General features: G+C 46.5%; 1 protein-coding gene across 2 annotated transcripts; it reads right to left on the bottom strand.

Annotated features, from left to right (window-relative positions):
• Positions 1 to 27,795, bottom strand: LOC144169450 (ATP-binding cassette sub-family F member 2). 2 transcript variants are annotated; one of them, XM_077698623.1, is made up of 14 exons: positions 27,636 to 27,795; positions 26,698 to 26,883; positions 19,320 to 19,535; positions 17,666 to 17,854; positions 16,863 to 17,003; positions 12,271 to 12,397; positions 10,043 to 10,145; positions 9,850 to 9,945; positions 8,269 to 8,388; positions 5,600 to 5,689; positions 4,880 to 4,990; positions 2,936 to 2,998; positions 2,194 to 2,322; positions 1 to 431 (listed from the first exon to the last, which is right to left on the bottom strand). In XM_077698623.1, exons 2-14 carry the CDS (start codon positions 26,876 to 26,878, stop codon positions 105 to 107), a joined length of 1,893 nt encoding a protein of 630 aa, XP_077554749.1. In that variant the 5' UTR covers positions 26,879 to 26,883; positions 27,636 to 27,795; the 3' UTR covers positions 1 to 104. The 2 variants fall into 2 exon arrangements, with proteins under 2 accessions (XP_077554749.1, XP_077554750.1); XM_077698624.1 differs by having other exon boundaries at positions 26,698 to 26,880; positions 27,636 to 27,787.

The raw sequence follows: 27,795 nt of genomic DNA on the forward strand, positions 1-27,795 counted from the left end.
CCCAAGAGCCAAGCGCGTTTCCTTTTATTTTCTTTGTTGAGAAAAGTGGCAGCACTAGAAGAAGACAGGGGGAGGGAGGGGGACCGTGCAATAGGGGGGGGAGGTCACTTGGGCTTGTTCTGCGCGTCGGCCATGACGCGCTTGCGCAGGTGCTCCTTGTAGGAGAGGATGTTGCCCTTCCACTTGGTCACCGTCTGGTTTTCGCACACCCAGATCTCCTCGGCCACCTGGCTGATGAGCCGGAAGTCGTGGCTCACCAGCACCATGCCCCCGTCAAACTCGGCTATGGCTTCAGCCAGGGCGTCGATGGTCTCCATGTCCAGATGGTTGGTCGGTTCGTCCAGCAGGAGCAGGTGGGGCACCTGCCATGCCAGCCACGCAAACACCACGCGACAGCGCTGGCCGTCCGACAGCTGCCGGATCGGACAGATCTGAAACAGTCCACGGTCAAGCGTCACTCGTGCTGCATACGCCCATCTAGTGCCACTAGATAAGGTATAAGAGTAGCGGCACTCAGGCACGCAAGTCAGCAACGGCGGCCATTTATGTGTTTATCACTGTTGCCAGATTGCCGCTTCTAGGGCCTCGCTGCAAACTTCGATCACGTCGTTTCTTAACACTGCCGAAGATGCAGCAAAACGGCATCTTCGTATGCCCTTCTGCTGCTGAAACGCTGCTACATGCGTTATCTTTGATTCGTGTTTGGAATGATGTTCGTCGCGCGCAGCCGCAGAGCAGGGAAGACAAGCCAAGTCTACCACAGTTTACAGACTCAAAATGCACAAGCAACAAAATGGTGGCGCCCATGGACTGTCGCAGTGTCAACAAGTGCCACGGGATGCGAACTGACCAATGATTATGGTAGCGGTATGGACCAACAGGAGAAAAGAGTGCAGATACTCTGTAACCTTATCCAGTGACACTACGTCCATATAAAATTGCTAAAAAACTGCACCCCATATTTTACACACAATACACACAAAAGATCCTCAACAGCACTCATGGTCAAATACAACAGAATATTTTAAACAGGGCCATGCTTTTTCTGCATTCTCGTCACTTATCTCTCCTCCTCATCTTCAAATGAGGGAGTCGCACGCACTTCTCTCTGCCTCCTTCGCCAGTTCTGAGTTCACCTGTCTGACACTGCTGCAAAACTCCTTTACTGATGGATTGTGTGGGTTAACGTGTCGAAGCTACACCTGGGAATCCTTTAATGCACGCCAAAATATCGACACACAGGCATTTTCGTCTTTCACCATTGCTGCGAAACTACATGCCATTGCACACACTGCCGAAAGATCCGCAAACAAGCTTGTGGTCAAATATGATCAATGTTTTAGAACGGGGCTATATTCTAAACTCTACTCACTTTTATTACTTTATCTCCTAACTGCTTTTTTTGTTGTTGCTTGCTTGTGTACTGAAAATGTCGCCAGTACTGTATAACTGCCTCTCCTGCTTGCGCCTCTTGCCAGCAGCTTTGTTAACTAGTAAAACTAATCTTCAGCCCTTTTAACCGTAACCTTGCACATACCAGCTGTGGAACTCTTACTGCATCTCAGTGCAATATATTTCGCAGCTGGCCTCACCAGATGTCCCCCTTTATTTTTGGCTTCACTTTATAAAATGTGTACTACATTACTTTAAAAAAAAAATGTGCAAAGCATGAATTCCTATTAGAGAAACTCCACACGTAGGGTATTTTTCTTAAATATGCAAGATCCCTATTAGTTAGTAATGAAGGTTTAGGGCCAACAAAGGGTGCAAAGATTTTAAATTATTTGCTAACAGCTATCACAATTAAAAATTTTAAGCCCCTCCTCCCACACACCTTTCTCATGCCTAATAACACTGAGATGTTTACTTTTGGATAAAAAAGTGTATTTGCCGTGTGTACAGCACATAATGCACTCGGGCAAATTGAATAAATAAATTTCAAGCAACCAGAATTGGTCCTTCTAAATTCACAATTTTTACAAGAGGAAGCAAAATTCATTGTGATGTGCTTGGTTCTGCAAGTGTGTCAGCAGTAATAGGTGCAGTGCTGTTCACACCTTCTTCACACCTAAAAAAGCAGCCAATGTTGAGCACTTCTAGCACCATGCTGACTACACCACTGGGTCAGTAGTACGCAAAGCTGACACACACCCTGGCAAGGATATGGCTGTTATATCATGCCCTGCTCCTCACCTGTTGCCTTCCCGTGAGTCCGTAGCGGCCGATGATCTTGCGCATCTCCTCTTTCTCCTTCACCTCGGGGAAGCTGGTCATCATGTACTCCAGGGCAGACATGTTCAGGTTCAGCTGCTCCGACAAGTGCTGCACCACACAGAAAAGAGGGGAAGCTTGAACAACGGTTCCACACAAACACCCAAGACGCAGGAGAAGGACACTGACGCACCCCGACAATTAACAAAGTCCCTGAAACCTGCACAAAACAAGATGGGGTTCAACGCACAACTGATGCACGGCGCGACTTAGCCCAGGCACACCGAACGCCACTTTTGTCTCCCGAATTGAGAAAAATTTACCTCACCCTAAATGATTGCAAGGCTGTCTGCAAGGAACATTTCGATGTCTTCCTCAAGAAGGTACACATCGCGATGCTGTGACTTGTGGGATACAAAAGGGAGAGAAAAAAAGCCCTCCTGAAATGCCTGCAATGACGGTGATCATTTTGGCAGCCAACAGTAGATGCATTGACTAAAACTGATGGCAATGATAATGCTGATTTACGCAGCTCTTTTGGGCAATCCACTGCATTATTGCAAACAACTGCAATGACAATGACTATTTCATGCAGAAAACGTAATCGGTGCAATAAAAAAGGGATCCTGCCTCTTATCCACGTAAAATGAGCCTGCTCTCTTCGCAAGGAACATCTAGAAAAAGTGGGAATGCCAACTCCACTCATGCAGCCGTGCATTCTTACCTGATGGTATCGGGCAATCTTCAGGTGGGAGTGAGTTCGGATCAGCCCATCGTTCGGCACAAGCTGCACAGGGAGGGAGCAGAAGAACGCATCACATGATGTCCACACATCCGACTGCAAACCCTGCTTCGAGTTCATTCGATGTGGCAGCACAAAGGCACAATTCGGTTTCAGACTCAAGCCGAGGCCAGCTGCAAAAAACTTTTTTTTTTCCCTTCCACATTTCTCGGTCTTGCCTTCAACAATGAAGTCACCAAGGAAATTGGTGAGCATGCGCTGCGATTGCTATCATCAAATACCCATCTATCTTGCCTCCACTCCTTCAGCATGTGTACCTATACACCAGGGTTCTCGCCAGAAATTTTTGAGGGGCAGACATTTTGAGAAAGATGGCGTTAAATTCAAGAATTTTTTATTTTCGTCACAAAAATTGAACAACTCTGGTAAAATACTGGGTACTGTGGTGTAGCCACATGGTGAAAAGCGGAAGCTCTTAATTAAACAAAATAGGAAAGTGATAAGCACAAGCATTAACTCCTAGATATGCGTGCAGCTGGCAATCTTCGACAATTCAAAGCCACTTTATCAGACTCTTTTTCACGTAACCAGGTGGCAGGAGGTGTGGCCAGCTGCAGTGGTTATGTTTAGTTCCTCAGGCGCGCATTTCAATTGGGTCAGTTGGAGCGGTGGCTGGTCTACCGAAAGCAGTGGGCAGTGAATCAGAAAAGTGGATGGCATTTTCACCGCTGCCCACCATGAGGAAAACCCGGCTATACAGTTTACACCTGTTTTCTGGCCACACTAGTCATTTTTAACTCTTTCGGGACCGCCGGAAAAAGTGATGAAAAAGGAAGGTCTCGGTAAAAAATTTTTATTACATGAGGCAAAGATACCATCCTGCTTTAGCATATACCAAAATACAGCTAATTATATGTTCTTTGACATACAATACCGTGTTTTACTTCAACACTGATGATAGCACCATGAAAAAATCAGAAAGTAAGAACTTCCTAAAAAAACTACTGAAAAAGATAGAAAAAAGCCTAAATCTAAGAATAATTAAAAAGAATAAAATTATTTCAGGATATACAAAATCTAACACAATGCTTTGTTTTTTATTCATCACGAAAGTTTGATGCGGCTAGGTGTAACTGGTTTTTTGTTTTGTGTGTGATTTCTTTGGCACTAGGGCCATGGCTACGTCGTCGCCCAGGTTCACGCCGGGCTCTCGGCTCGGCGAAAACTTGATCCGTTTCTGCGCTGGTGGCAGGAGATCACCACAATAGGTAGTTAACACCCTAGCGAACAGATATAAACTAGCCAGAACAGATTTTGAGCGCACATACCTACTCCAGAGCCAATTGAAACCGAAACCAACACCCACCTTTGAGCGCGATTCATGTTCCAGGCTGATCGACACCCGAATCCTCACTTGAGCTGAAATGCGATCTCTAAAGTCGCATTTCGACTCTTCACTGCCACTCCCATCGTCAAAATCCACAGTAGAAGGTGAAGATATGCGAGACGAGACGACGCGGATCTCTTATCGCGCTCGCGCGTGAGTATGTTTACATTCGGAACCACCGCCCGCCCGTCAGAATAAAATATCTGATGCGTTGCCGCCTGGCGATAAAAAAAGAAACTTCACAAAAGAGAAAACTCTAGTTTTCAAACTATCTACTAGATGTCGCTAGGTGTTCCATCGAGCGAAAATTTTTATTCTGCAGGCTTGCGAAACAATCGATCATATGTGATCGATGGCCTATAGGAGCGGTCCCGAAAGAGTTAAAATTACATCCGTCACTTCAAATACAGTGCGACATGTCCCGTACTTCTCACTCGTGTGTTACGGTGGCTCACACGTGCAGCAGATTTGAGCGATCGTACATCAGCGGCTAGAGCGCCTTGCGAACCAGCCTGGGGACCAGAGGAAACGGGACTCACTTCACCGCAGAGCAGCTTGAGTAGGGTGCTTTTGCCAGCCCCATTGGGTCCCACCAGGGCCACCCTGGTGTCCAGATCAATGCCAAACTCCAGGTCCTTGTAAATCCAGGGCTGCAAAACATTCAGCATTTCTTCGGTAAGTAAAGGATCGCAAGACTCTTTTTAAAATAAAGCGTGAACAGAGATAAAATGGCTAAGACAAGCTAAAATGCAAAACATTACACCATCTAGCTAGCACACAGGTACGACATTTTGAAGGTGTGACCTTAGAAAAGTCAAGCATAGAATTTTTTTTTTACTAGAAATACCGAGTGTCCGTACTGCTTTTACAGCTTTAGAGCATGTGGCAGTTCCCAAGGCCCAAGACCAATTTTGTTACAGTGAAAAACTCGTAACTGTTGAGGGTGGCAAAGCGAGTGCGCCGAGGGACCACCCAGGCAGAGCCCACAGCCCTTAGAAATGCACACAAACGGTAGGCTTCCAGTGGGAAAACAGCCACCCAGTTCAACCCGGGAGCTTGCTTTGTTAGGGCCCTAATACAGCGGTAATGATGGTCGTATGTTGAACGCGACACACTACAATAAGCAATGTCGCATGAGCACTGAATTAGATAAAGACTTTCTGCTACCAACAGGTTGGCTAAGTGAGTGAGGCCAGCCCTAAACAGTACGAAATGGAGTTAGTACCTGTGACTGCCTGCACTGCTGCGAGAGAACTCACCCCGTCGTCGCTGTAGCGGAAGGACATGTTCTGGACCATGATCACCGGAGGAGGGATGGGACCGCACGACGGGAAATAAAACTGTACTGTCTGCAAATGTGCACGAGAAAAGAGAGCAAGTTAGGCCTGCACACTGCCAAGATGCGCGCAACACAGTACAAGGGCACCATTTGTACGCATCACGAGGACCAGGTTTTAAAAGATGTAGCTTTTTGACAAGCGTTGTACGCAAACAATGAAAAACGCAAGCTCGATAAAACGCGCTGCTTTATAAAATGTGCTCAATCAAACTTCACACACTTCAACCTCTGCTTCCTTGCCAGAATAGCTTTGGGCATTCCATTCCGACAGTGAACTGCAATGAGGCCTACCTTGGAAATGCGAAACAGTGCTGCCAGCTCATTACCACCAGCCTCGAAATTGGTGAAACAAACTTGTGCTGGTCTCCCGACGGCGCAAGCGACGCTACATGGGTACTACAGTCGAACACGGATATATCGAACACGGATATATCGAATTTTCGGCTATATCGAACTCGTAAATTATCCCCTTGAAAATCCTTTGTAAAAGTATAGAAATTCGCACGTTTATATCGAACGGTATTTTTACCCGCCATCGGATATATCGAACACCGCGCGAGCTGGAAGGTGCGCTTCGGCACTCGCTGCGCCCCGCGACCTTCGCCACCTACGCGGCACAGCGCCTCCGCCGACACCCGAAACGCTTGAAAAACGTGAGGGCTCGGGGGCTCGGACTGCACTGTTGGGCGCCGGCGGCCTCGTCCTTTCGCCTTTTCTTTCTTTTTTGTTGTTGATGTTTTGTGAGTTTTGATCAGCGTGGGACGTCGAGCTGGGCAAGTCGGCGCGTCGCGCTTGCCTTCTTGTGGACAACTGCTCGGCCCACCACACCACTTGCGAGCTCAAAAACATCGGGCTGAAGTTTCTGCCGGCCAACAAGACAGCGAAGCTGCAACCGCTTGACCAGGACATCATCAAGTCTTTCAAGGTGGGCTACAGGAGGCGACTCCTTGATAGACTGCTGGTCAACCTCCGCATGGGCACCGAGTTGAAGGTTGACCTGCTTGGTACCATTCAAATGCTGACGGGCGCCTGGCGAGACGTGAAGACGGACACAGTGGCCAACTGCTTCCAGAAGGCAGGCTTCGGGACGGCGGAACTTGCGGAAACGGGTGAAGACGGCGACGAAGAGCGCATAGACGACGCGTTTAGCGAGTTGTCGAAACTCTTCCCGGCTGCCGTTCCACCCGAAGTGTCTGCGGACGATTTCGTGGAAGTGGACTGCAATGTTCAGGCTGTTGCGAGCCTCGCTGACGAGGACATTGTAGCTGCGGTCGCAGGGACCCAGGATGCCCAGGCCGACAGCTCAAGTGGCGACGAAGATCGTCCGGCCACCTCCCTCGCTTAGAGGACTTCTTTAATAAAGTGCTTCTCTCTCTCTCTCTCTCCGAACGAGGCGGCGGCTACACGCGCGTACTCCGCCGCCGAAGTAGCGGCAGCGTTCGGCTTGATTCGCCGTTGTTGTGGCGACATGGAGGGAACCGGGCTGTCGCACCTGGACAGCCTCGATAAGATCGAGGCCAGCGCGTCTTCAACTTCATTTCGAAGACGAAGAAGCAGGCCAAGATAAACGATTTTTTTTCACGGAAATAAAACATTCCGTTGCATCGTGTGTGCGGAATTAGTTGTCATTCTTGAATGCGTCGATTGTAGGTGATCGTCCGCCACAGGTAAGGTCTCGGGGCCTTGATTTTTTTATATCGAATTTTTCATATATCGAACTAATTCGCGATCCCCTTCGAGTTCGATATATCCGTGTTCGACTGTAGTAATTAAATCCCAAATCATTTATTTTATTTATTGATACTGCAATCCCCACTACAGGGATATCAGCAGGGTGGTTACAGACAGTTGTTTTACAATGCTGGCACTCTAGAATAGATACAACAAAACAAACAAAAACAAATACAACAGCAAAAGATGAATAATCAGGTAAAACTTGCTGCAAAGAACCGCAAGGACAGCTCCAAGACTTGGTTATTTGTTAGTTCATTCAGATGAGTTACGGTACGCGGGAAAAAGGAATATTTGGAGCAGTTATTTCGAGACTGAAAAGGGGTTATTGTCAGTTGATGCCTTTGGCAGGTGGTGTACCCAGATGAAAATGAACTGATATCGGAAACATCAAGCTTGTAATGCCCTTTAATTTACTAGTAAAGAAATTTTAGTCTTATTTAACGATTTCTTTTGGTAATTGAAGGTTCATTGGCACGTTCTAAGAGTTCAGTTACAGAGGAGCGTCCAACGCTGTTAAAGATAAAGCAAACTGCCTTTTTCTGTACGTTTTCTAATTTTTCTAACGTTTTCTAAGTGAAGGGGTCCCAAACAATAACCCCTTATTCTAACATGAGGCTAATGACAGTTTTGTACGCTAGACTTCGGCACCGCAGAATTGGAATGTTACGCTCTTCGAAGAAAAAATAGCCTTTGGTTAGCGCTTGTAATTACGGAGTCAATGTGTTTAGTCCGGTTAAGGTCATTTGTAATTCAGAGGCCAAGAAATCCAAAGGCCAAGATAAGAATTGCCGCTGACTGAGGCAGAAGACCACTCAGCTGCACGTAGGGGTAACGGGTCCGGCAGCACGGACATACCTTGTCAGAGATGACCTTTTCAGTGAGCCCCGCTGCCACCATCTTGCCAAGCGTCTTCTCCTTGCTCTGGGCTTGCCGAGCCAACTTGGCGCTGCCGTGGCCGAACCGGGCTATGTAGTTCTGCAAGGGGGGCACACAAAGGGCCGTCAGCAGGAGGCGTTGCGCGATTGAAACACTAGTTTTTCTCGTAACCCATCAACTCGTACAAGTAGTAATCGTATTACACTCCTCCCCAACAACACACCACTCGTTCCCTAAAAGTAGAAAATGGCGCTAGATAAAGCTTTACCTCCCACCATCAGCCACAAACTAGAGTTAGCCGACAAGGAATGCAGCAAAACTTTGTGATGGGATTTTAGGTGTCTGTTCAAAGTGAGGGGGATTTTTCTACCTACAAGAACACAATTTTTGTAATTCAGTGAACATGGGTATGTAGTGTGAAACAACTATAAAACGATTCCAGAGAGCCTGAAAACAGTGGAAGTTTTAAACAATGAAACCAATACACATCACTGCCAGTAAATCTACCTGACACTGGTTTAGGGCGCCATTAACCTTTTCAGGGTCAATGACTTACATGTATGTCAACACTTGTATGTTTATAAAGCACGCCCTTCTTGGTCATTTCTCTCACTTGGCAGTGGCATGTACCGCCACACTGTGTAAACAAGTAAAATTTCTTTCTTGTGTGGATGGCTCTTTTCTCTACTGATGCTTTCCTACAGTGGTGTGCTGGCTATTGCCTCCACATCTGGTCATGCGCGGGAATGCAGCGGCTGGTTTCAGTTTCGTCCTCCAAGCACTTCCCGCACCTCTCCCCCTTTTTGAATTTTTCTTGTGTTACCCACGGATAAACCACGTGTATGTAAAAAACAATTTTATGTCACTTTATAGTCACCCTAAGAAAATTACGACAATTTTTCTCTCAAAATAGATTCATCCGAAGAATGTAAAAGTCGGCCCTGAAAGGTCACATGTGGCAAAAACATTTGACGCTGAAAGGGTTAGAACCACACCTTCGTTACTGTCATGCCAGGCACTCCTATACATACTTCCAGGACTCCGTAAAAAAAAACACCCACGATTATTTTTACTTTTTAAATATCAGCAAAGACAGAATAAAAACCAAGTTCATAAGCTGAGGATTTCAACCTGGAAAAGTATATGTGAATTGAGTATCTTGCCAAGGAAGGCACTTTTCAGGCCAGCGATCGCAACAAGAGGTGCGCGTTGTGCTGCTGAGCGCAAGGACGCGGGTTCGATTCCCAGCCGTGGCGGATGCTTTTCTGATGGAGGTGAAAAGCAAGAACGCCGGCGTGTTTGAGACTTCGGCGCACATTAAAGATCCCCAGGTGGTGAAAATTAATCCGGAGCCCTCCCCTACAGCGCGCCTCATCGCCTATGAAGCACTGGCACACTAAACTTTACAATCAATCAATCAGCAACGCGAGGTGCCCCTCCTTACACACACAATCTTTATACCGGAACGCCCAAAATTTGACTGACAGAATCTTTGCGAGCCAATCTAAGCCCAAGTTGCACCACTACAAGTAGCCCTAAGAGAAAAAGCTTTCCACTCACCTTCATGTGCGCAATCTGGCTTTGTTCCCAGTTGTAGCGTTTCATTTGGTTTTCTAGAAGCTCGATACGAGTCTTTACAAAAGCGTCATAGTTACCCTGGAGAAGAGACACAGTTGGCAGGTGAGAATCTCCTTTCGAGTGCACAAACTGGTGCAGGAGCAGCACCACCCAACGGAAACAAAAGGAATCTTACGCCGTAGTACTTGAGCTGCTTGTTGTCCAGGTGAATGATATTTGTGCAGACACCATTCAGGAAGTCCTGAGAATGCGAGATGATCACCAGGATTCGTTTGTACCTGCACAACACAAACAACTACGGTTGTACAGAGAGGTCATCCTTATCAGACACTGCAGCAAATGATTGAATATGCTTGTCCATAGGTCCTGTAAGGCATCCAAGAGTGCATCAACAAGCATCCAGTCAGGAAAAATTAAAGCCGTTCCACTCAATGTGAAAGCTGTCGGAAGTGCAGAGCAGTGGTTCGCCATAATGGGCTGCCGCGGCGTTATCCGCTCACTGCTGTCACCCAATGCATCTCAGATTTCCTGCCTTCGCAGTGCTCGCGCACCAGAAGGAGTTCTGTTCTTTTTGTGCTTGCTTAAATTTCGTATGCTGAAGCTCTTTTGGGTTGCTTCGAATGCGCAATTTTTTTTTCTTGTGCGGCTGAAGCCTTTCTGCGGCATTTCAAACGCACCATTGTTTTTCTTGCGCGGCCGCTTTTTTCGCATCATAAAAACCAACCCAACGAGCATTCCTAACTAAATGAACGCAGGAGCTGCCGGTTGTACACACAGATTTTACCTGAAATGTACCTGCATTTTTCTTTGCGCTAAACAACGGGGAGATGTATGACAAGCGCCAGCGGTTCACGAGGTTTGAACGGTTATGACTATTTAAACCGCGTGGTTTTCGAAGCCTCAGCGCGACGCCCTGACAACGGTACATCAGGCTCTACTTGGGTCCATTATCTTGCTGCGCCGCCTGATTCCAGCAGTCGCATCAACCGTTACGTTAGCGAGCTACGACAACAAGGCGACCCCATAAAGTGCTCTGCACTTAAAAAAAGTTGGAGGGACGACACAACTGCAAATTTTGCAACGGGGGTCTTTTATTTGCAGCTTCTACTTTAACACAATTTGAACCTCACTTTTCATTGAACCTGCAACAAAGGGCAAGCCAAATGTTAATGCCGTTAAATAGTGCTGTAGGACAAGCAACTAGCCAGGTCAAATGAACTGCCAAATTTCAACTCATTTCCTGCATGTTAGTTGCTCAGAAAGAATGACCCAATTTTATCAATTTTTGTAAGCTACTTCGATTGCTAGAAATACAAAGCTTTCCGACACATGCATGTGCATTTCGATCCTGGACAAGGAGTAGCATTCCTATTGATTTTGCTTCTCAATACTTTGTCCTAATTACATTCTTGAAATCATTCGAAAAATACAAATTTTGTGGCTTTACGTGCTAAATCTGCATTGGGCTACAAGACAGGCTGTAGTGGAGTGCTGCGAGTTAATTTATGGCACCCGGGGATCTCTAAGTGCACCGGAATTTCGGCACACTGACGTTTTCGTTGCCCATGGCACGACGCACGTGGAAGGGGAGGAGCCTGACGGCTTGCGCTAATGGGGAGTCGCACGCCTCATTGCGGCAGTTTCAAAGCACTCAAGACAACCAGCTGGCTCCGCCGGAGATGTTTAGGCTTTACATGGCAGATTTTCATGGGCGCTTTCACTAGCGGTGCTGATGAAGTTCTATATTACCGTTTTCACCCATATTATCAGATCCTTTACTGCACAAGGAACTCCATGTGTGCCTTGTGTAGCACTTTAAAGAGCGGTTAGAAGCGGTCGCTCGAGTGCCCCGCACCACTTCATGGCCGAAGCCGCCACCAGCCGTGCCGCACGCAGCATGCGGGTGGTTCCGTGGCGGCGTCAGCACGCCTGTGGCTTGTGCAGTGTGTTTTTGCGAGCAGGAAACAACAGCCCGGCCATTCCTGGAGAAAGAGCGACGAAGAGGGGACAGAGAGCCCGTACATCGCCGTTGCTTGCTTGCTCGGCAGTCGGGCACCTCGTCGGCTTATTCATATCATCCGCCAGGCCGCGCAGGTCCGTTAGTAACAGCCGAAGTTTTTTCCATTGCAAACAATGATATTTAGCCAAGACTTCTCAGAAATTCGTATCATCCCGAAATTCGTATCACTCAGAATCATATCACAGGAGATTCCACTGTAATTGGAATCCCGTGTTTTTTGTTCTGTTTTCCTTGTGAAAAATGTATTTGCTTGCATGCCGCAATAAATATGCTCAGCTGTTCGGCAGCGCTTCTCACTGTTAGTCCTCGTTTTTTTGCGTTCTTTTCCTGTTCAGGAAGGCGGGGAACAGCAAAGGGCCCAAAGGGGGAGGAGGCAGACGCACGTTTTGAGCTCTTCCTCCAGCCAGACGCAGGCGTCGAGGTCGAGGTGGTTGGTCGGCTCGTCCAGCAGCAGCACGTGCGGCCGCACATACAAGGCACGAGCCAGCGCAATGCGCATGCGCCAGCCTCCTGCAGGAACAACAGAGTCCAGAACGTCAGCACTCCCCAGCACATCGCAAGAGATACAGCACACAATAGATGGAGAAACTACCCTGACAAAACCCCTCTTCAGGGTTTTTTCTTTTTGCCAGGCACAGACTTGAGACTCGATCTGAAAAGGGAACGCAAGTAGCTCAGAAGCCAGAGTTGCTGCTGCAGAGCTGCTGCATGAATAAGCTATGCCTCCTCAGAAGCCAAGCAAAGAAACAAGATGGTGGCACAAGTCAGGCTGTTCCCATGCCTTGCCCCTAACTAGAACACAGGCTTTGTATAGCACCTAAACTAAGATGCCCGGATGACATTGCTCACCCAGGCACAGGGGAAAGTTCTGATATTAAACCTCTATTCTCGGTAGCAGTTAGCTTTGAGGCCAAGCGAAAAACAATGGCTACAATAGGCAAACATGGACTGCTTGCATGACAGGGAGGATATAAAGCCCCTTTGCCAACCTAATGAAACATACCGTATACTGGGTTCATTGAACCCACTTTTTCTTTCAGAAAATTCGGCATGAGTTGGGAGGGGGGGGGGTCTTTATGCGGGAAAAAGTTGCAACAGAATTTTAAAAGTTGAAATTTCATACAATAAAAAGTAGCACTGTCAAAGCTTTACCTTTCCAGTAAATACGCATACGTAATTATGTAATCGAATTTCTTTTTTATTCAGAACATTCTAGTGATCCCCTACTCGCAAGCATCCCCTTACTCTCATTGGAGCTGCCCTCCTCACAGAAGTTGCTTGCCACTTCACGTTTGCCATCAGCCCCCAGCACATCATCTTTCGTGCCATCAAGGCACTCTAAAACTCCTTTTCCCACACTGGTAAACTTTCCTTCTTTGGGCCCACGAAACTTGGCGATCCCTGCTCATAGATCAAAACCTCTTGTTTTTTCCAGTAGTGTACACACACTGGGTCGAAACTGAAGTGCCGCCCAGCTGCGCGGTTTCCGTGCGCATCTACGCATGCTCCACCACCTTCAGTTTAAAACTGGCTGTGTAGCTCATATACTGGCCCATCGTACGCTGCGCACCAGGAGCACAAAGAAAGGTCCCACACAGCTAAGCAAAACCATGGAGCATAACGGCGATGTCGCGGAACAGCACGGAGCAGGGAAGGAGTGCGGAGTACGTTTTGTGCTCTGTTCGCACGCCGCAGCGTTTAGGTTTTGCGTTCAGCAGGTAGTGCTTCGCAAAATTTAAATTGTGAGTCACAGCATTCGCGCTCACGTCTCAGGCTACGGTTGAGATTTCTTTGTTAGAATGTGCGTTTAGTGTTTCTGCACATACTGTGACGTGATATCAAATTACTGCAATTGTCTACGGCATCAGAAACCTTGCCAAGACAAAAACATATTCCCACGGCATTTTTTATTCAGTGACAAAAAGTAAATTCTCAAGAAAAGTGGGGGTGGGGGGTTCATTACGCGATTAAATGCGGTATTTGCCATAAAAGTGAATGAAGACTCAGTGAATGAATGAATGAACGACTTTATTTAGAAATAGGCCTGAGGCCCTCAGTCATTCCAAAAAGCTGATCCCTCCAATATTCAATTCACTTCAAAGGAATAATCGCCCAGATTAAGGGGAAATCCCCAAGGTGGAGTAAGATTCTGCGAAGGAAAGCTATGCAGCTTTCTCAGAAACTTCGCAGTTGAAGAAAAATTCGTCCTGGATGAGGATTCGAACCCGGAACCACCGCTTAACCGGAGCAGTCGCTCTACCAACTGAGCTAACCAGGAGGCTAGTCGTTTTGTAGCACGAGAGCGAATTGATCAACAACTCGAAGCGAAGGACAGGTGTAACCGACCACATTAAGGGGAAATCCCCAAGGTGGAGTAAGATTCTGCAAAAGAAAGTTTGACATCCACCTGAATGCAGCCCTACGGCTACAAAGGAAAGCTATGCAGCTTCCTCGGAAACTTCACAGTTAAAGAAAAAGGACGAATTTTTCTTCCACTGCGAAGTTTCCGAGATGGCTGCATAGCTTTCCTTTGTAGCTGCACGGCTGCATTCAGGTGGATGTCAAACTTTCTTTCGCACTTCAAAGGAAGAAGGGGGAAGGATGTATTTCAAAATATGAATGCAATACATGTTCACGTAGTGGAGGAGAGGGGCCTCACTGAAGGAGGGGGCAAGCAAGGGCAGTTGTAGATATCACTTGAGTGCAAATGGAACTTGCGAACGAAAGGGCGCCTTTTTATTTCACTTTTTTTTCCTATGTCAGTTAGAGGAGAGCAGGGAGCGTGCAAGTGCCGGATTGCTGCTTTCGTCGTCTTTTTCTTTCTTGCGACCCTAAAATGATGTCCCAACTATTAACAATATTGTGCTTTGGGCAACCGCATTGTAAGTGGTATGCTCGTGCATTGGGTTCTATGGGAGGCAAACCGGCTGCCACAGAAACTTGCGTTACATCCTGTCTCACACTATAAGCAGTTACATTATAAATGGTCTACACTGTACTACAGTCAAACCCGTCTATAGCGAACTGTAATATGCACCGCGATTAGTTCGATATATCCAATAGTTCGATATAGCCGAATTCGCCTATAACGATCTTATTGTTACGAGTTCGCCATCCGCGGGAGCCCCCCGCCCCCTCCCCAATTCTGCCATCCGCGTATGCAGAAACGAACACAGTACAGTAGCCATTACCAAACAAAAATAATCCATTTATTGCAAGTATATCAAAGCTACTTTCCGCCTTTACTGCCCACGTTGCAAAAAAAAAAAAAAAAAACGGTGATTTTTGTTTTCAGTTTCGTTTTGGCGGCTTCAACTAGCATAGCATTCTCTACACGAAACATTGTTAGCACCAGTGCGAGTCCACGTCCTCAAAAATCTAAGAAGCATTGGCGGAGCACATCGACTGCCAAAAGCGCTTCATTATAAGCGTCGGACGGACTTCACTGGCAACATCATCAGGAACGTTGGCGAGCTCTTCCCACAGTTCACCGATGCTGCTGTCTTGGTCCGCACTCACTGACTGGGCGGGTTCCATCGCGAGTCCCGCGCACCGTAAACAGTTCCAGAAAGTATTGGGCGTCACGTCGCTCCGTGCGAGGCGCAATGTCTCAGTCGCGGCTCTTGCTCCGTGGTTGCGGCCAATCCACATCTTAATCTCCGCTCCGAGATCATGCATTTCGGCGGCCATTCTAGGCGCCCAGAGTTCGATATATCGGATGTGAACTTCGTTATAAAAAATATGTTTCCCATGCATTTCCGTAACTGAATTATTTTTGTTCGATATATAGCATAATTCGGGTTCGTTATAGCCGGGTTTGACTGTAGTTATGTTCTTTTTGTTTTGCCTCAACTATGCCTAATGTCTTCATTTCCTGAAGAATGCTGACAGGTATGAAGTGTGCTACCAGACATGGCAGTTTGGAAATGTTTTGCCCTATACACACCTTATTCAATAATACTTTTAACGTTCGGCCGGGTGGCTAAATCGAGGGACAGAGACAATGACAAACCAATATATTTGCGTTTAAGTAGCCAAAAAAAAAAAAAAAAACTACTATCATGTTTAAAAGGGAAATAGAATGAGAGCCAAGAATAGCATGGTGTACATTTATGAAAAAATTAAAGCCATTCCACTCAATGCGAAAGCTATCAAAAGTGCAGAGCAGTGATTCACCATAATGGGCTGTAGCTCCGTTATCCGCTCACTGCTACCACCCAACGCAATTCAAATTTCCCGCCTTCGCAGTGCTCGCGCGCCCCCTGCCCGAAACTGCACCAGCGGAAGTTCTGTTCTTTTTGTGCTTGCTTTTCCTCCCGCCCGTGCCGCCGTTGCATTGCCACTTTTTTTCGCTTACTATAGTAAAAACCAACCCAACAAACGTTCCCAACTAAACAAAAGAGGGTGCTGCCAGTTATATACGCATATATTTCCTTTAAATGTACAGTCCTCGTTAAAATTTTAAAAGCCAAGCCGGAAATGCGCAGGATGCAAAAAATTCAAAGTAGAAGCTTACGTTCCGAGCGAGCCTGAAACTTTTTATGCACGAAAGCTAGAGAAAACACATTTCTTTCTTACTGCCTTAAAACATTTTTGCCACATTTCAAGGTAAAGCCGATTATTTTAATTCACTGTTGTCCAGAAGGCTTAGGATTGGCCCACAAAAGTTTGAGAAAGGGCGTACCTTCAGTTTTCTTTGCACTAAACAACGGGGTAATGTATGACACGCGCCAGCGGTTCACGAGTTTCGAACGTTTCCGACTATATAAACAGCTTGGCTTTCAAAGCCTCTGGGTTACACCGCGATGACAGCGGCTACAACGGAAGAACTTGGGTCCAGCAAGTGAGCTACGACGACAAGGCAAGCCCTTACAGTCCAAACCTGGGGATGAATAAATAGGTTTTCAAGTGCCCGTTCCCCAAATGGAATTACGCTTCCGTAAGATGCGGGAGCACATGCCAGCCGCGGACTCACCGGAGAAGTCTTTGCACTTCTTTTGCTGCATGGCGCTGGTGAAGCCCAGGCCGTGCAGGATGTAGGCGGCCTTCATCTCAGCCATGTCGGCACAGATGTCGTCCAGCCGCTCGTACACGTCCAGCAGCTGCTCCTGAGCGTCTGCAACCGACTACACATCAGACATTTGCCCAAACTTCCTCACGCACACACACAAAGGGCGACCTTTGAATCTCACCCAGAAGTCTTCCCAAAGACATTGCGTGCCTGTAGCGTTTTTGGGGAGTCGCACTGGTAACCTGATTTATATACAGCGTGCACTTTGCAGAGAAGCCACGTAAAAGTACGACTCTCCAGCAATTTCACGACCTCACAAAAGCTCATCTCGGTCCCTGGCGAGATACACCTGCAAGAGTCGTAACCTCTACTGAACCAATTTCCAGTTTCATGTCATAATTATGCCAGCTACAAAATAAAATTACGCCTTACTGCACTCTCCGCTAATTCAGAAAAAGGCACCACCACATCTGTGCGATGCTACATTTTGATGTGTGTCTATGAGAAGAACCGTGTAGGTGGCTCTGCTGATGCCGCTGCACAGAACGAGGGAAACAACAGCAGCAGTGGAAGCAGGAGGGGGGGAGAGAGAGAGAGAGAGAGAGAGAGAGAGAGAGAGAGAGAGAGAGAGAGAGAGAGAGAGAGAGAGAGAGAGAGAGAGAGAGAGAGAGAGAGAGAGAGAGAGAGAGAGAGAGAGAGAGAGAGAGAGAGAGAGAGAGAGAGAGAGAGAGAGAGAGAGAGAGAGAGAGAGAGAGAGAGAGACGCACCCTCATCCTCAACGTGCGCCAGCTCCTCGGCGAGCTTCTCGAGGCGGGCACGCTCCGAGTCTACCTCGAGCACCGCCTGCAGGGCAGTCTTCTCGCTAGGTGCAATCTCCCGGGTCAGGTGGTAGATGTCCAGCTGGGACTGGATCGGCACCTCCCGACGGCCCAGAGCTGCCAGCAGCGTTGATTTGCCTGCAGGGAGGAGAGAGGCGGGGGGCATCAGCCGCTGCGGTGCCTCACACAGGGCTCCAATCGCACAAACAAGATTCTGCGATGTAATAGATACCTTGTGCAAGAAAGCGGCCAGGTAATCGCCACTGCTTTACCTGTTTTCTGCAATATATCTATCTGAAGTGTGTGATAAAATTGGTACCATTGTCACGAAGACAAAGCAGTCTTTTTAATGAACAAAAACTTGTACTTCATCTTCCCAGCCACTTCAAGCCTACCTTGAACATGAAAATGAACTCTGGCGTACCTTTAGTAACACATTGCAGTAAGAAATGTGGAGTTCTCAGGAGCAACACGTGCCCTTCAAATGTCAAACTGAGGACTCGTCGGGTGTCCCCCCAGCTGACATACCCAAAATTGGCAAAAAGGGCAATGCGAGGAAACAGGCATGTTGGAGTTCCTCGCAGAAAATGAGAAGCGTAACCTTGAATAAAGTCACCAAGTCACTAAGGAATGTTATAACTCCAGATTCAGTGTCCGCTTAAAAGGGGACACTGGTCTTTTAAAACAACTTCTTTTATTTTCAAGTAAACTCTGTGAAACTTGTCAGTCTTGCTGCTTTTTTCCCACTGATGTCAAATATGCCAGTATTTTTTCAGTTGGTCAATTAGTTCCCAAGATAATTAGAGATAATTAGCCATTTTTGTCCTCAATTAACAAAACAGTGTTGGTCACAAAACTCTAATCTTTATATTTTCCAATACTATGAACCCTGCTGAATGCAATAATGGAAGCAGTTTTTTGATGCACCGCTTGGAACTAATTTTACGGCTCATTAAACTTCGGTGGCACCAGTGGCAAGGAACCATTTTGAGTGCCCATTTCAAACACCGAAGTTTAATGAGCCGTAAAATTAGTTCCAAGCGGTGCGTCAAAAAACTGCTTCCATTATTGCATTCAGCAGGGTTCATAGTATTGGAAAATATAAAGATTAAAGTTTTGTGACCAACACTGTTTTGTTAATTGGGGCCAAAAATGGCTAATTATCTCTAATTATCTTGGGAACTAATTGACCAACTGAAAAAATACTGGCATATTTGAAATCAGTGGGAAAAAAGCAGCAAGACTGACAAGTTTCACAGAGTTCACCTGAAAATTAAAAGAAGTTGTTTTAAGACCAGTGTCCCCCCTTAAAGCCTGTTCCCACTTGCGACGAAAGCGAGCGAAAGCAACGAGAAGTCTGCCGCCTTGTCGCGTGGCAATCGTTTTTGTCGTTTGGTCTGGACAAATTTTTGCCGCCGTGACAGAAATCATGTCACTTTGCCGCAAGTGCGAACGGGCCTTTAAACACAACATACTGCAATCAGATCAGCCGAGCACGAATGACACGGATCTCCACGGCTGCAACACTTGTCTTCTCCAGGGGTGCAGCACAAACACACAGGAGGCGTACTAGAAGGGAGAGAGAGAGAGAGAGACGACCCACCACTGCCGTTGAGGCCGATGAGGCCGTAGCGGCGGCCACAGTTGAGCTCGAGGCGCGTGTCGACAAGGATCTCCACCCCGTGGAAGGTGATGGCTAGGTTGTCGATCTTGACATCCCGTGAGCGTGGATGCACCCCTAGCACCCCCGTGCAGGCCCGGGCCTCCGCGTTCAGCCGCATGTCTTCCTCCAGCCGCCGCACAAGCTCCCGCTCTGCCTCTGCAAAGGTAGAATTACATGAGAAGTCGTCATCCATGCCTTTATTGACAGCGGCCATCAAATACCCACCGCCATGGTAGGCCTAAACACCTTGGGGCAGCACAGCTGCTCAGCATTGGCAGCAGGTGGGAGAAACAATGCCACCACCAACCTCCACAGTGTTGCGATGTCCACACAAAACAGTGAGCTAGTGGCTGGGTTCTGTGGTACGCGTCCTTGAGAATCGAAGCAATAGAAAACGAAATTGGCGCCCTTGAGAATCGAAGCAATAGAAAACGAAATTGGCCATTTTCAGGGCGTTTGATGTAATGAGTTATTGCACACTCAAAGATCCGAAGTGCTGTTTCGGGATATCTAGGCCTTTTAAAAGGCATCGACGAAAGCAATAAAAAGAATGTAAAAATTTGGTGTCAGCGCTCGTTTGGAGTTTCAACCAGCAGCAAGCACGTATTTTCCAGTAAATACCAAATGTACAGTTGAAGCTGGTGCTGCATTATACAGTAAAAGCTCGTTAATGCGGATTTCTAAGGACCGGAAAAAATGTCCGAATTAACCGAATGTCCGTATTATCGAATGGTCAAAATAAACACAATAAATGCAAGTTTTTTTTCTACATACCTTTATTTTACGAAGTAATCGCGTATGCTTGTCTGCTTTCGTGCAGAAATTCGCGCGGACACAATTTTTCTGAGCCCTTCAAGGTGCTCAGCAATGGGAACAAAGCCACAAAATGGCACCGATGGCACCGCCAAACCTACACTCGAAGAAAAGATGTTCAACCAGTCTCAAGTCAAGCCAAGTCGATAATTGATGTCCATGGCGATGCTGCGTTTGAGCTTCACTTTTGTTCCGAATTGTTCTTTTTTCGTTTTTGAGCCTCGCCAGCAGCCTGAAAGTCGCCAAATTATCCGGTTTGCGGTCAAATCTGTCCGAAATAACGAGCGCCCTGTCTCATAGAGTGATGCGTATATTTACAGGGACAAGATGACGTGTCCGAATTAACCAATTTTCCGAATTACCGAGAGTCGAATTAACGCGCTTTTACTGTAATCAAGTTGCCCCGAGATGAGACTTGGACTATGTCAGCTTGAAAAGTTCTGTTGGTGAGGATGTTAACTTCCTGCCATATTACGAGGGCATGTGAAAGTGACTGATAGCAGCATCCTAAGCATTCCGATAGCAAATCTTAAAATTTGCATTTTTCAGTGATTTATGGAGTGTTGGTGCAACGTGCCTTCTCGTGAATAAAGGCGGCGAGTGGGCGAAGTAGTGCGATAAGTGAAGGAAAGAATTCGGGGCTGCGTCCAGCTCCTGGAAGACCCCAGCAGACAAGGGCCGCCACACCCAGTGCTTAGTGCACACGCGGCGACTCTCGTCGTGTTTGGCGTGTCATACGGCAGTGATTAAAGGGACACTGAAGTGAATTTGTCAAGCTCCCGTTTTTGCTTGCACTGCGTAGACTGGCTCAAATTAGCACACTTTTCATCGTTTATCCGGTTGACAAATCAGTAATTATTTTACAAAGCGCGAAAGAAGAAAAACTACCATGTGCGGTTTGCGGCGGCCGCACCAACTAAGGCTGTGACGTTGGGAGGAGGGGGCACCGTGATTGGACGATGCCCAAGGTTAGCAATCAAACAAGTTTCGGTTTCAGTTCTGTAAAACAACATGTTTGACATCCGATGGCGTCGTTGGATGGGCATTCTCAATATCCCAGTAATCGTAGTACCGCGCTTCTGCCATGTTGTCGGCTGTAAAATGCATAAGATAAGCCTCCCAGGACGGCTTGGAATCGTAGCATTCACTAGCCGAGGCCTACGCAGTGCATGAACGCCTTCCGCGTCCCCGCAGACGCACAAATGCATGCGCTTTTCCCCCATATTTGGAGCTTGCCTCACTCATGCCTGTATCGTAAAAAGCGTGTTCGCACCAGGCCAAGGGTCTCTTGATTCTAGCCTGTGCCCACTGCCCGCAATCCGTCGGTGCTTATGGCAACAGCACGTCAACGAGAACTCGCTAGCGCACCAGTGCCAGCCTGCGCGCGTTCTGTGTACTAGTTCGTGGAGCAATGAACGTTGCGGCCCAAAAAAAGGTAACTCAGTATAGAAAACATCGGCGGAAAACGAAAAAGTTACTTATAAAAAAAGAAAGCACGTACCCGCGGGGATTCAAACTAGTGACTTGCAAAACACTTGCGCCGACATACCTAGCGCTCCAGCCCACTCGGCCACGGTGCGGGCTCTGCTGGCCTTGGTAATATAAGGTATATATTGTATAATTAGTTTACACTTTTATTTAGTTTCGGCATTTCAAGCAGCTTAGGTGACTATTTGTTGTATTGCGCTCGTGCAGTAAGCGTCCCCGGAGTTTCCACAATGGCTCACGTCTAGCAATTGCATTTCTTAGACGGAAAAGCGTTCGCAGATGCGTAGTCGTGCTGCTGACCGCTGTGCTTGTTCGCCCAGCGCAAAAAAGTGCTTCCCGCACCCCAGTTTACGCTGTATGGTAAAAATATCAGTTGATTTTATTTCCTTAGTACCTATATTGACTTCGCTGACTCTTCTACCCCTTCAAGAGGCCATATATTTTCCTACTGGCGTACCAGTCAGCGAAGCGTCACATGTGCGCTTGTGCAGCGCTTGTGTGAAGCGACCTTGACTTGGAGCTAGATACAGAGTACAAACTAACGAAGTAAAGAAAGGCACATTCTTCCATTCACCAACGCGTTGTGGCTTAGTTTCAACTGATCGAGCGAATTGCCATGACCCGTCGGCGGCCGGCGGACTAAACGTTGGGCCGACTGACTCGGTCGCGGAAGGTCGGCGAGCCGTGCAGTAGCGCAGCCAATTGCCAGCTCCTCTCCTGCTGACGTCACACGAAAACGCCAAAGAAAATGGGCGAGAGTGCAGAGAGGATGACAGCATTTTCGAATTGATTTTTCCACTAAATAACTCAGAGTGGTCGAAACAGGGCCTAGGGACTCCGGACTACAATTTGCGCTCGTAATCCCGCATTGTTTACAAATCACTTCAGTGTCCCTTTAACAGAACGGTTGACACTCCTGTGATAGACGAAAAATTGGGCGGGTGTACCTACCACATTTACACAATTTCACATGATTATGAACCTGCACCCTTCATTGCTTAGAGAATTCAAGATTTCACCCATAAACACTCAAGATAGCACCTTATACCACATATATATTACTGCAGCTATGTGATTTAAAGTGGAAAGCTAGACACTTAGGCGATCATTAATAAAAAGCAAGTTGGGTACTTTGCAAGTACGGTGTTCGTGAATGCACACACCACAACCCTACCTGGACCGGAAACTCTAGTGATGCTGCATTATCTGTATTTGTGAAATTTGGGCAGATTATTAAAGGTACCTGAAAAGTCAAATGCCAAAGGACCTATGTCCTTAGACATCAAACAAATAAATATAAGTGTGAACTATCCAGCTGTTTTCTAATACAAGTAATTATTACTAAATGAATGACAGGGTGAGAGCGTGGCCACATAACAGTGTGAAACTTTTAACAATGTAAGTCAACAGAATAAATTCATTTATTCCACATACCACCAGATTTCATTTTTTACTCAACATGCAATAGTTGCTTTATCCTGAATAGCTGCACATGCAGCGAGGAAAATACAGTACAAAGAAAAGAGAGACCTGTTTTTCATACCTAGTAACGCTTTTCTTGCCTTAGAAAGGAAAGCATTCCTTTTGTTTCAAACTCGCGAAACAAACGATGACGCTGAGTAAAACATGTCTCGACATTGCAACACAGGCAGACATCTGTCACTTTCCTCAATCTTCTTCTGTACAAGGAGCCCTCTTTTATCAACTACATCCATCAAATCATTGCCAAGCGGTAGGCCTTGTACATCCACAGTGCTGGAACACTGGCGTTTTTCTTAGATTTAGTGTTCAGATTTAATGCTTACATGACGGATCAATATTTTTGACGAGAAAAAGAAATGGAAGAAAAATCGTGCAAAGTGTCGTATTACAATATTTTCAGGTGGACTGCACTGCACCACTTCAAAATCGAACTGAAAGCTGATGACAAAACCATGGCAGCCCACAGCATTGGTTCAAAAACAAAACTTCAGGCTACAAACACCTGTTGGTTGAAAAATTAAACTTGGTACACTGAAATTTTACTGCACTAACTCTAATTACCACGCCTATTAAAACCAATAACCGGTGGTTGATGCTATATACTGCCTATTTTGACATGTTGTAGTAGTTTCTCGTACACACAACGCGCGCGTCGTGGTTAGTCTAGACACTACACTTTTAGAGTAAGCTTAAATTTTCCTGCTCTGGCGACACTACGATTTTTGACGCCGTTTTTTGCGAGCCGTGGTGGCCGTGTTTTTCAGAAAGGAGGCGTGGTTGCTGCCCTTGACAAAAAAGCATGCCGCTTAAGGTTAGGCTGCATTACCATAATTTTTTTTTATCAAAGGGCTGCTAGCAAGTCAAATACCAAATTATGTTGTCAGCTCTGTAATCCGACAATGTTGAGATGTGATAACTACCTGAAAATTACACCAGCTATTCACTAGTGATATTTGAGTTAAAGAAAGGGCAGCTTTAATATGCCAAAGCTATTTCTGAAGGTCCCCTGCATGTCTAACATGTGGACCTGAAATTCTCGGCCACTTTACAGCAGTTCCGGTTTTGTTTTTGCGTGGCGAAATTCATATTTGGCGTTACTACGCAGTTACCCAACTGCAAGTTTATTTGCCATGGCACCTCTGCAGTCCTCTAATGTTCCCCCATACAAGCACGCCGCTCGTGCTTCCACTTCACCCACGCCTTACTTCTGCGATAATAGCTTCAGCTGAAAGTCGAAAGGTAACACCAGGTCATCGGATATGAGTGCAGACGAGGAGTGTGCTTCCAATAGGCCTTGAACACCGCCAGCTGTTCAACGGCCAGTTTCGTTTCAGTATGAGGGTATTGCTGGAGGTCTAGTGTCGCTTCTTGGTGGAACTGTCTGTTCTGACAAAGTCTCAAGTAGGCTTGATATTGTTTCTTTACGAAACTGTTAGGTGGCGCTGCAATGTAGTAGGCTTGTAGTGCTGAACTCTCTTCGTAGAGCGACAGCTACTTGGTGAAAACTTGCTGGGCACGGTTCTAGCGCATCGCACCTTATTCCTGCAAGTAGGACTACCATGGCGAGTCAGAAGATGATAATAAACTGCAAATGAAAGTTCTGACTGATAAGTGATGATTAGGACGTCAGATCCAACACCGAGTTTGGTTTTCAACTGCAAGGGGATTCCTTTGCGTCACTTGCTTGCCTTGAATATTGTGCTGGTCATAATCATTGACAAGGTGTTTTAACATAACGTGGGGACACTCTGGTGCCCTTAATAATGTCAAACCACCAGATTTATTCCAGAAAACTATCCAAAATTGCAAAGAGGTTGGGTTTCACCACAAGACACGAGCACCACGCGTGCTAAATTTTCTTTTATATCTGACAAATTGTTCCGCGCAACACAATTTTTTTTCTAGGACGGGTTTTTGAAATGTTTACCTACAAAATGTGTATTCCAAATTTTTTACACCTCTTGGTGGTTTATTATACACAACTTCCTATTTATTTGCTTCGACGCCTGGACAAAAATTTTTCAATTTTTTAATGTTTTTTACAATCAGTATTTAAAAATACATTATCAAAGCTGGTTTTGTTGGAAAGCACACGGAATAATCTGCATTGTATGACACTGCAATGTATGCCTGACCAATACGTATGAAACTGAAAAAATGTTCTGTTAGACACCTCAAAAATTGGTCAATTTCCCACGGTAACGAAAGAGTTAATATATGCTACTCTTAATGGGCATGAATAAGTGGGGAGTACTTCTGGCAATTGCTGTTGTCTAGCATTTTTATTTTCAGGTTCTGACCTGCTTTACAAGTACTTCCTCTTTTTCTTCATCAGCCTTCTTCAAGCAGTTTTGATTGATTGTAGGGTTTAACGCGCCGACGCAACGCAGGCGATGAGGCGCGCCGTAGTGGAGGGCTCCGGATTAATTTTGACCACCTGGGGATCTTTAATGTGCACCGAAATCTCGTACACACGGGCATTTTTGCTTTTCGCCTCCATCAGAAAAGCGGCCGCCGCGGCCGGGAATCGAAACCGCGACCTTGTGCTCAGTAGCCTTCAAGCAAATCATCAGCCTTCAAGGTACTATGAAGACTGAATACAACCTTGTTTTATATGAATGAACTAGCATTTAGAAACTAACTCGGTTCCCCTCTGACCTTGGAAATTGTTTTCCCCTTAAAAGATTTTTAAATATGTAGAAATCTTTCAAATTTCACACTAACCAACGTGGGCTGTGACAACAGGGGGAATAATAAAATCAGTTATCAGTGTGTTTAAACTCATTGTTAGCCTTCAGGTGGTATGACCAAACGGAACTAGAGGTGCCCCTACAATTGCAGCCACATTTCCTGGTTCGTGGCTTAATTTGTAGGTTGTTAAACAGCTCATACAAATCTCTGTGACATCATGAGGACTAGGCAAGAAAATGGCTGGCAAGTTTCCACTGCTTTCCTCAATATCAAACTTAACAGTTGGAAGTTGCTGTTAAAAATGGCACCATTGTTATTGGGATGATGCAGTCGTTTGAATAAACCAAAGATGCATTTTTGTTTTTACGGTTCTGTAGAGCTCATTGAATTATCACCGCGTTCGCTGTAATTTAACCTACAAGACTTATATACGCCACGAAAGTAGGCCTCACGAGTACACTGAGAATCAGAGTTTTCGTTAATTTTCTTTAATTAATGTCCGTCGTCTTCAGTGCGAGAACCAGAAAAATGAAGAAGCAGCGCGCATCATGCACGATCACATCAGCAGCCCAAGAAAACGGCTCACATTTTAAACGCTAGATAGCGTGGACGCCAACGCGTGTACCCATCGGAATCCCTTATTTTTCTTCGAAAAAAAAAAAAACCGAAACACAAGTAGACGATGAGAAACGAGACCTATAACAATGCAGTTGGACGGAGATGCAGCTGGTATTTTTGGCTTTAAAAAGAAACCCAATATCGAGGAGGCTCATCCCCGGTGTTTTCTTAAGCCGGCATCGAGCTGCCTGGTAGCTACTGCGAAGTACTACGGGAAGCCACTCACCGCTAATCTCGTTTCCATTGAGCAGGTTGTCGCCCTGGGCATCGCCGTTTTCAATGATGTCGGCGGCGGCATCGCCGTTGGCCGCATTCTTGGTCGTCTTCTTCTGCTGCTGCTGCTGGTTCCTGCTCTTGACTGCCTCTTTCTTCTTGGCTTCGCGCTTCTTTTTGGCGTCGGACGGCATGTCTTCTGGAAACGCGCGCCGCCAGTGCGCACCTTTTAGTCACGGCCGGAGAGCCGGTTTCGAGGCGCGAGCGAGGCCTAAATTGGGTTAGCGTGCTAGCACCGCCGAAAAACGCGACTGAACAGCACGACATGCTCAAGTTCCTTTATAGTGCGGGAATTCCGTTTGAGTGTACGACAGCGAATCTTCGGTGAATCGGAAGCAAATATCGAAGCCACGGAGGCCATATCAGCTGTGACGCAACCGCATGCGTAGTTTTGGCGGCCTCAGCAGCTTGCGCAAACGTGAGCAAAGATAGTTTTTCGTGGATCACCAATAAATGTTTATTCTCTCTCGTTTGTTAAGCAACACTCCCGTTCAATTGGGTAAATAAACAGGGCGAATAGTTTTAGTGAACAGAAATGAGAATCGCGCTCCTGTCTAGTTACGAACGAAAACCAACGTTAGTTTCATGCGGTCACCACCTACCAAATTACAGCTGCCGTCCCGTTGACGCAAACGAGCCTGCACATCGAGCAGAATACCCGACGGAAAACAAAAACAAAGCTTCTGCTTCGCAGTTCCTCGGCATACACTGGAAAATTTATTTAGTAAAAGTCAAAGTTGACAGGCGTCCGACGGGTGACAAAGGGCTCTGCTAGGCCACTCATTCATTCATTCCTCCCCACCCGGTGAAGAACACGAACGATATCACGTAGTGTTTAGGCGATCACTGGTTAAAACGGCAAGCAAGAACGTGGAAAATAACTTCCCTCACCTTTGGTTCCTTCAAATTTGTATGTGAAGTTTGCTTGTTTCTTGAAATGTGTGAAATTGAGAGACCTGTCTTATAACCAAATCTGTATTCAAGAGACAGAAGAGCAGAGAGCGGCGCGGAGCTGAAAACAGCACCGCAGCAAAAATAATCAAATCACAAT

This window comes from Haemaphysalis longicornis, unplaced genomic scaffold (genome assembly GCF_048455015.1).
Source record: "Haemaphysalis longicornis isolate Haplotype H1 unplaced genomic scaffold, Haemaphysalis longicornis Haplotype H1 scaffold_2, whole genome shotgun sequence".
NCBI classification, from domain to species: Eukaryota; Metazoa; Arthropoda; class Arachnida; order Ixodida; family Ixodidae; genus Haemaphysalis; species Haemaphysalis longicornis.